Source organism: Alosa alosa, chromosome 24 (assembly GCF_017589495.1).
Source record: "Alosa alosa isolate M-15738 ecotype Scorff River chromosome 24, AALO_Geno_1.1, whole genome shotgun sequence".
NCBI lineage: Eukaryota > Metazoa > Chordata > Actinopteri > Clupeiformes > Clupeidae > Alosa > Alosa alosa.
In genome coordinates, this window is record NC_063212.1 from 1273972 (window position 1) to 1283971 (window position 10000).

The window sequence follows — 10000 nt, forward strand, 5'->3', positions numbered from 1 at the left end:
GTTGTTTTAGCCTACTTAGGCTATGTAATGGACAGTTCACTATTGGGCACTTTTATTTGAACTTAATAATTACATATATCTAATGCATTTTGTCGTTGCGAAAAGTATTATAATGGTATTTATTGTATGTGTGCATAGGCTAAGTTATTTGTATCACTCAGCGTGTTGTGAATATTGTGGGTATGTGTGTGCGTGTGTGAGACAGGTGCTCTGTGGCAGTGATAAGGATTGTCCCAACAGAAGTTTCTGCCCAACACATGACTTCAGGCATGACAACAGTCTCGGCCCCTCTCGCTCTAGCTGCGCGCCCTGCAAGAGGAGAGGGAGACGTTGTCATAGAGATCAAATGTGCTGTCTCGGCAACCAGTGTCGCAATTGTAAGTGGAGTGTCGCAATTGTAAGTGGATGGCATTGTGTGCGTGCTTGTTTGTATTGATGACTGTGACTAGGCCTACATGTACACGTGTAATTTATGTATGTATCTATCTATCTATCTATCTATCTATCTATCTAGATGTCTGCCATCCAGTCGTCCACAGGCATAGCGTCTTGTACTCCCGTCTGCCATATGCACGCAGTGTCACTCTTTCAGTGAAAAAGAAAAAGTCAAGAACTCACAGCAGAACACATGATGTGAAAGGTTAGGTTAATTAAGGTTAATTGTTTTTCCTGTGCCTGTAATCTGGTGACACTTTTAGCAACATTCCATCAACATTACTTCATTTAATTGTTGGGAGTATAACCAAACAACAGGAATCATAGTTAGACAGGATTGGTTGTGACTAAGCATATCCCAGACAGTATAATCTTTAGTTAAACAATGTAATCTACAAAAACACTGAATCATCTCTAAATATAGATAGCAGTTGACAAGCACTTCAGCAGTAAATTTACACATTCCTAATTCACTAACTTGATGGTTATGGTTGATGATTATGCTGATGTTGTTGTTATTGCTTTTAAGGAACTTATTGTTGTTGTTGTCTTTATGGTGTGTGTGTGTGTGTGTGTGTGTGCTGCAGGTGTGTGTCTACGCTCATCAGACTGCAGGCCAGGCGAGTGTTGTGCACGCTGGCTCTGGGTGCGCATGTGTAAGCCGCGCCCGAAGGCTGGGGAGGTGTGTGCGAGCGGTGCACAGAGGAAAGAGACACTTCGGCTGGACCTGTATCAGCGCTGCCCCTGTGACACGGGGCTCACCTGCGCTGCCAGCACACACGCACACACAGACGCCCGCACACACACACATGCTCAGCTGCGCACACAAACCCGGCCCCATAACCGTGTTCACAGACTACATACATGCCAGATTGCAAAGTTCAGCTAACATAGAAACCACACACACACACACACACACACACACACACACACACACACACACACACACACACACACACCACAGAGAAACACAGAAACACAAAAACAAACAGACTCAGACACACACACACACACGCACGTACGCGTACGTACGCACACATGCACGCACACACACATCAAATGTGGGAGGTAGATAAGGAAGAAATAAATATGTTTGTCTCTTTGGAATATAGTGAGATATACAATAGTGATAGCCAACGCAGAGAAAGTGGATATGATTGTGTGTGTGTGTGTGTGTGTGTGTGTGTGTGTGTGTGTGTGTGTCCTGTCATAATCAGCTATGATATAGAGTGCACTTAGAGTGCCAACAATCTGACTGTAGGAGAATAAAGATGTTTAACGGGCCAACATTCCAAATTAGACACACAGGCACGTGTGCCAGACCAAAATACCCCCCCACACACACACTCACTAGCATATTAGCATGGGCACACACGCACACATACACACACACTAGCATATTTGCATGGGCACACACACACACACACACACACACACCGGCATACTCGCATGGAAAGACACACATGCTCACATGGGCACACATAACCAGGTTACATGTTTAGACTTAAACTCAGACCTTTGCATGAATGATCTGCATGAATATAGTGTATGTATCTGCAAAAAATAAACTCATTATTTATGATATGAGACCATTAGTGTTTGCTATTGTGTGTGGTAATGTGTGTGTGTATGTTTGTCTGAGTTTGTGCTCCTGCAAGTTAGCTGTGTGTGCTTCTGTTTGTTCACATATCCCTATGGATGTGCATGAAGAAAATGAATCAACAGATGATTTTTTAAAAAAGAGACAAAACTTTATTGGCTTGTTGGCAGAAAGTGCCACGCCCGTGGTGATGGTCTCCACAATGCTATTGGATGATGATGATGGTCTCCACAATGCTATTGGATGATGATGATGGTCTCCACAATGCTATTGGATGGATCCGTTGCAGATACTGGGAGCGCGGCACAAGCCCTTCCCCTTCACCTCAAAGGCCACTCCCCTGTAGCAGGCCACACCCCTCGCATCCGTGCACAGATCTGGCTGCAGACGGCCAAAGACACGGGGGCTCAGTTCACGATCCGGTTCACCTGGATGTTTCCATGGATTATTTAAAAAGGGTATGAATCATTTTGAACACCCCATTTTTATAAAAATGTTTTAAAAAAGATGAAAACGCTTCTTTTTCTGATTCCATGTTTTTACCACATTGTCTTACAACCTTTTGGCATGTAGCAGTGTTGCTATTTTGCCAAGGGTGTCTATGTAAGTGAATATGTTAACTAGTTCACAGGGTTCTATACCTACTGATGCAAATATACATACATACATACATAGACAAATCGTTACATCTAGGAAAAGTCTTGCTATATTGCCATGGGCGTCTGTGTATGTAGGTTCATTTGTGTTCATGTGTTTATATCCATACTGAATAGACTATCTTCTCTAACAGTATACCCCTAGTAGATCCCTCTTGTACCAACACTTTTGCTATGCCCCCTGGTGGCCACATAAGGTAATCGAAAGCTTACAACCCCACAACAAATCAGCACAGGATCAGCAGGTAGTCTTTATATGTATGTGTGTGTGAGTGTGTGTCAATATGCAGGGATGGGCAGTATTTCTGATACATGTATTATAAAATATAAAATATTATTTTGTAATTTGTATTTGATTGAGATGATGGAAATGCCTATTTTGTATCAAAATACTTCAGTGTTTTGTATTTTTCTATGTAAAATACTTTCTGAGACATAGTATGACGACACCATACACTGTAAAAAATGAAAAGTCAGGGCTGTCCAATTTATCAAACCATATTACGTTACAATGACATAAAACAGTGTAGTTGGGGGCCTAGCAGCGAAGGCACCCATTGAGTTACTAGCTTTTCCTATTATTATACTTCTGACATTGAAGTCTATGGCAGCCCATAGAACGCCTGGCTAAAAAGTGCTGAAATTTGGCAGAAAGTTTCGAGACACTCCACTGACCACTCACGCTAATTTACGGATCTCTAAACCCACCAACGGGTCAAAATTTGGTCGAAAATTTAACCGCTGGGTAGAAAGTTATGAAATTCGGCGCACTGATTCAGGACCGTCCCATGATCACTCTCACCAATTTACAGAACTCTATGCCCAACACTCTAGCGCCACCAATGGGTCAAAACTGGATTGCATTCACGCATGTGACCATTGAACGGTGCATCCGATTTTCACAAATCAGGCACTGTTGGAGTCCCTGGACCGACCTGAGTTCAATGACTCCTATTACATCACTTTCCGCCATATTGGATTTAGTCCAAACTCTACGAAAAGTTTCAGCGTTCACAAATTTCATCCGATTTTCCGGAACTTGGCGGAGATGATCTTCTGCCGAACCCGCACAAAACGATACTTGTCAGATTTTTCAATTTCATTTTTTGTTTGCCCGTGACAGCCATTCAAATATGGTGATGAACCCGCCAAACAGGAAGTGGACTAACATCTCTGTGACGCTTTGAGTTAACATAACAAAACTCGATACCATTAGTCAGGACACTGTCCCAATCACTCACAGCAATTTTTATGCATATACATTGAACACTCTAGCGCCACCACCAGTTCAATGCTGGACATGCGTTCATCTGGCGTGATCCTTGACTCTTTTGTCTGATTTTCACAATTGAGGTAGTGTCTGAATCCTTGGACCATACAGAGTTCATCGACCCCTATCCTATCACTTTCCGCCATATTGGACCTCCGCCATATTGGATTTAGTCCAAACTCTACGAAAAGTTTCAGCGGTTATGCTTTAATGTATGAAGTCCAAACTTGGTACAAGGACTTGGTATCTGATTGTGAGGACGCACTAGGAAATTGGCATCATATGGCCTCTATAGGGGGCGCTATAATACAGGAAGTGGGCTTGTATCTCAGCAACGCTTTGGTGTACAAAGTCCAAACTTGGTATAAGGACCTGTTACTTGATTATGATGACACACTAGGAAATTGGAATCATTTGGCCTCTATAGGGGGCGCTGTAATACAGGAAGTGGGCTCATATCTCAGCAACGCTTCATTGTATGAAGTCCCATGACCCTAAAAAGAACACTGAGATAATCACACAGCTAACAGTGTTGGCAACAGTTTTCACACAAGTTTTCTTAAAGAAGGTTATGTTTAGAAACCAGTAGAATTTGGAGCTGAGTTGTATCTCATTACCGAAGATCATGAAAGTCAATTAAGATATCATTACGAGTCATTAATGAAAAGTTCTTTGAACATGAGTTACTTTAAACCTAACTTTTATCTGGGTAATAGTCTACTTGCCAACAAGGTGAACCTGGTGCTCCAAACAAACTTTTAACAAATATGCACTCTGTGTAGGCCTACATGGCAACTAGATCGAGGCCCCATCAGATGAAAAGACCAAGCCTGAGAGGCTGAAGGGCTTCCTTGGTTGGTCCGCAAGATGCAAAATTAAGACCTTGCTGGACGCAAGGGCCAGAACCATAATGTAGAGGTCAACCTGCAAGATGCTGAGCCAACTAAGGGAGACATGAATTCAGACAGGACATTAGTCAGGAAAGTCAGGTTAGGGCGGAGAACTACCCCCAACCCATCGGGCATAAACCTGCAAATGCCAGTAAATGTCCATTTCTCAAAAACTATTAAATGTCCATGCCTCAGAAACCAGTAAATGTCCATGCCTCAAAAACCAGTAAATGTCCATGCTTCAAAAATCAGTAAATGTCCATGCCTCAGAAACCAGTAAATGTCCATGCCTCTAGCTGGGACTCCAGGAACAGCAGGATGTACTAGCCAAGCAGGAGTCCACCCGTGCGAGCCTCACACCAAATCATAAACAGCCGCCATAGGTAAGAGTAAACTGCCCTTGTAGATGTTGTACAGGCCTACTGCATTGTCTGCACCACAGGCTCTGGCAAACCTACTGTAAGGCAAAGAGCCTGCCCCTTACAGGAGCCAGGTCACCACCCTGAGCTGTACCGGTAAGGGCTGGAACAGGATCCTGCTGGCCTAAGACAACGGGTCTTTCAGAAGAGGGAGCTCTCACAGCAGACCGTCCAACAGGGTGGTATTGCTGAAATCCAGAGTCAGCCTCATCTGCTCCACATGCACCCTGCTTGGGACAGGCTGGAGGAGAGTAAAGTCCTGAGGATGACATGCTGACCCCTCGGCCTCAGGAAGAAGCGACGAAAGCCGAGCAGAGCAGCCCTCAACTCCAGGACGTTGATGTGCTGGGACACCCAGACACCAGATCAGACTCTCTGTGAAGCCTCCGAGTAACCACCACCTTGGTATGGGGTTGAGGGCGCAAGCTCAGCAGACACCTATATAGGCCGTATGTGCATGAGGGCAAGGGGTACCTCCTGGACCATAGCCGCCATTAGGCCCATGAAGCAAAGGCAGAGCCTCCAATCGACCCGAGACTGCAGCCCAAAGTGGCTGTTGTGAGACAAGTAGATGCCAACTAGGCACATTTCACTCAAAAGAACTACTTATACAGTATATATTCTATCAGTGCAGACTACTCTGAGAGATGTGAAATATGAACACCCATCAAAATGGCACACTAAATCACCAGTGCTTCACTCTTTCTCTTCACATGTGCAAACACTCTTTACTTTACTGAACACCATCCAATCATTGCCTTAGTATAGGTCTATGAATAGATATACTCTCTATATAGATATGGACCCTTTCAATCTGCTCCTAGAGGATTTCCGGTTGAAATATTCAGAACCAACGCAGATACTTTGAAAATAGAGAAAATACAGTAATCGGACTTTAGCTTACAGTAATGTTCTACAAAAAGTTGACTTTACAGTTTTTTACAATTGTTTACACACGTTTTCAAAACTCTGTGTCTATTTTTCAAAACTCCACACACAAAACCCACAATTGCTCACACAAAATGCAAAATGCCTCAAATCTCCAGCAAAATGACACACAACATTCAAAATGTCAAAAACACATCTTTAAAGCAAACATTCGCCTCACATTACAAACACTTTTGTCATAATATGACATTTTGGATACATCATGTACACACTGTTGCTCAAAACCTAAAGCTCTTCTGTCTTACACTTTCTATATGTATTTCCATACAAGAGTGAAAGTTACGGTATCAACAAAGAGAAGTTGAAATACACAGTAAAAATGCAAGCAATATTGAAAAAATATTGTAAAAATAGTGATTTTTCCCAAATAATTTGCTGTTGCGAATACAGTATTTTACAGCAAACAAGAAAAAAAGCAAAGAAGAATACAGTGACCACCAGATGTACATGGAGTTTTGAAAACACTGATTTTGTTTTTTTTCCAAAGACAAGTGTGTGTGTGTGTGTGTGTGTGTGTGTGTGTGTGTGTGTGTGTGTGTGTGTGTGTGTGTGTGTGTGTGAGAAAAAAGAAAAATGTTACATAAAGTCAACTTTTTGTAGAACATTACTGTAAGCTAAAGTCCGATTACTGTAATTTTCAAAGTATCTGCATTGGTTTCAACCGCAAATCCTCTAGGAGCAGATTGAAAGGGTCCATATCTATATAGAGAGTATATCTATTCATAGACCTATACTAAGGCAATGATTGGATGGTGTTCAGTAAAGTAAAGAGTGTTTACACATGTGAAAAGAAAGAGTGAAGCACTGGTGATTTAGTGTGGCATTTTGATGGGTTGTGTTTGAAGAACGAAATCAAGTTACTTCCTGTTAGATTTTTGTGTGTTAGGTAGAAAATTGTGTGTGATGTTTTGCAAAATGTGTTTTAGTCAATTGAAAACTGAGTCGAACACTGAGAATTAGTGTATGGTTTTGCAGATTTGGTGTCGGGTTATGATGTTTGGAGGACATGTTTAGAAAATTGTGTGACAATCAAAGATTTAGTGTGTAAGCAGTTGAAAAAAACTGTATTAAAATTTGTCTTTTTACTCTATTTTTGTTTGTCACCATGTTACAGTACCATTAGCTCAATACATTTTTTTGTGCCTCCAGAAAATGGAACGCTTACTGTAGAATTGTTTGTTTCTGCAGTTGAAAGGGTCTATAGGCCTATGAATACATACTGTACACGACCCCCCCCACACACACACACACACACACACACACACACTTGTCTTTAGAAAAAAACAAAATCAGTGTTTTCAAAACTCCATGTACATCTGGTGGTCGCTGTATTCTTCTTTGCTTTTTTTTCTTGTTTGCTGTAAAATACTGTATTCACAACAGCAAATTATTTGGGAAAAATCACTATTTTTGGTTTCAATATTGCTTGCATTTTTACTGTGTATTTCAACTTCTCTTTGTTGATACCGTAACTTTCACTCTTGTATGGAAATACATATAGAAAGCCTAAGACAGAAGAGCTTTAGGTTTTGAGCAACAGTGTGTACATGATGTATCCAAAATGTCATATTATGACAAAAGTTTTTGTAATGTGAAGTTTAATGTTTGCTTTAAACATGTGTTTTGACATTTTGAATGTTGTGTGTCATTTTGCTGGAGATTTGGGGCATTTTGCATTTTGTGTGAGCAGTTGTGGGTTTTGTGTGTGGAGTTTTGAAAAATAGACACAGAGTTTTGAAAACGTGTGTAAACAATTGTAAAAAACTGTAACATCCAGCAGTTATTCCACCTGCAGAGCTAACCAGCAGCAATGACACAGGTCCATGACAGTATTTTGCAGCAAAAAGCACAAGCAGACCTAAAACAAAACTGACCAAATGTTGTGTCTCAATATTCACACCAATGACTATAAGCCGGCTCTGTGATGGGAATGTGGAAATTGAACGTTCTAAATAAAATCTGGGTTCATTCAGAGCCTTATAGATATATAGATAGATACAGTCATATAGGCGATAATGCTAATTCATGCTAATGATGACAATAATGCAAATTGCCCAACATAAGCAATTTAGCATCCGGCAGTTTCTATATGCTGGGGACCCATACTATATACATTTCAACTTTCCGGGTCCACAATGGGGCTCTATGGGCTGGCAAATAGACTATAAGGTTACATTGGGATGTCAGTAATAATCAGCCTATTTGATTATGGAATGCCTTGTTAGGTAGAAAAAGTCTGTTGCTGTCAGACATTGTCTACTTAATCAACTCACAAAGTGTACTGATAGATTTCATACTCCGTTGAAAAAAAGTATTTTTTGTACTTTCAAAATACAAAATACAGTAGAGTATTTAGTATTATATTTCCAAATACATTTTGATGTTTTTTTGCCCATCCCTGTCAATATGTACCTTACTTGTGTCATATATGTACAAGTGTACTATTTTATATGTGTGTGTGTGTGTGTGTGTGTGTGTGTGTGTGTATATGTGTGTGTGTGTGTGTGTGTGTGTGTGTGTGTGAGGTGTTTTACCTGGGTAGTTGTTGAAGGTGACTCTGTCTCCCGGCAGGGCGGAGCTAGGAGGGCTCAGCATCTCCAGGTGAGCGTAGTCAGCGACACAGAGAACATGCACCTTGGACAGCACACCCTTCATACGCACGGCACGGCCATTACACACACACACACACAGCCTCTCACTCATCTAACACACACACTCACACACACACACACACACACACACACACACACACACACACACACACACACACACACACACACACACACACACACACACACACAAATAGATATACAGACACATCATAGATCAAATACTTGGATGTGGTGTAACACCATGGAACATATGCTATCATTACAGACAAGTATGTGTGTGTGTGTGTGTGTGTGTGTGTTACAGTAATACCTGTTCTGTGGGAGCGCTTGTGAGAAATCCGCTGACTGCTGTCCTGGGCTGTCCCTCTCCAAAATCCACTTCCTGTACACACAAAGATTCTTCCTCTGGGTGTTGCCGTGCCGACACGATGCGTCCGACTCGCAGGTCCAGCTGCCAGATCCCAAGCTCTGAGTCCTGCGCCCCCGATTTCCTACCGGTCCCTGTCAGACACACACACACACACACACACACACACACACACACACACACACACACACACACACACACACACACACACACAGAGACACACATACACACACACGAACACACACACACACATACACACACATACACACACACACACACACACACACACAAACACACACACACACACAGACACACAGACACACACACAAATAAATGTGTCTGAATGTGGACTGCAATGGAATATTGACATGGGCAAAAGCCATCTAACATCTGCTCACACGGTACATCATAACTTTTCCACTGAGAGAATCTCTGAATGTAAAAACAGAACAATGATTAGCATATGATCTCTAGATTAAACTGTGTGCATGCTGATTCCCCTCAGCATTAGATATTTTTGCTCAACTGCATGGAGACACTGATATACTGTAGGTATATTACAATGACATGAATAAAGCTATAAAACAAGTATCTCTCTCTCCCTCTCTCTCCCTCTCTCCCTCTCTCTCTCTCTCTCTCTCACACACACACACAAACACACACACAACGGGGAGATGACCAGAACAATAATTTATATCTCTGGATCGAGGCCACAAGACCCAAGAATCAATTTGGAGTCATGAATCACAATTTTATACATGAAACTCAAAACTCAAGAGTTTCTGGGAATGCAGGAAATGAGA

General features: G+C 41.8%; 1 protein-coding gene across 2 annotated transcripts in view; it reads right to left on the minus strand.

Moving 5' to 3' along the window:
* Nucleotides 1-2170: 2170 nt before the first annotated feature.
* Nucleotides 2171-10000, minus strand: part of aimp1b (aminoacyl tRNA synthetase complex interacting multifunctional protein 1b) — a 14713-nt gene continuing 6883 nt past the window's right edge. For both annotated transcript variants that reach the window (XM_048236567.1, XM_048236566.1), the window contains exons 5-7: nucleotides 9141-9331; nucleotides 8753-8921; nucleotides 2171-2463 (exon numbers count right to left, since the gene is read on the minus strand). In XM_048236567.1, coding sequence (XP_048092524.1) covers nucleotides 2303-2463; nucleotides 8753-8921; nucleotides 9141-9331 — 521 coding nt within the window. In that variant the 3' untranslated portion in view covers nucleotides 2171-2302. The remainder of the gene's footprint in view (nucleotides 2464-8752; nucleotides 8922-9140; nucleotides 9332-10000) is intronic.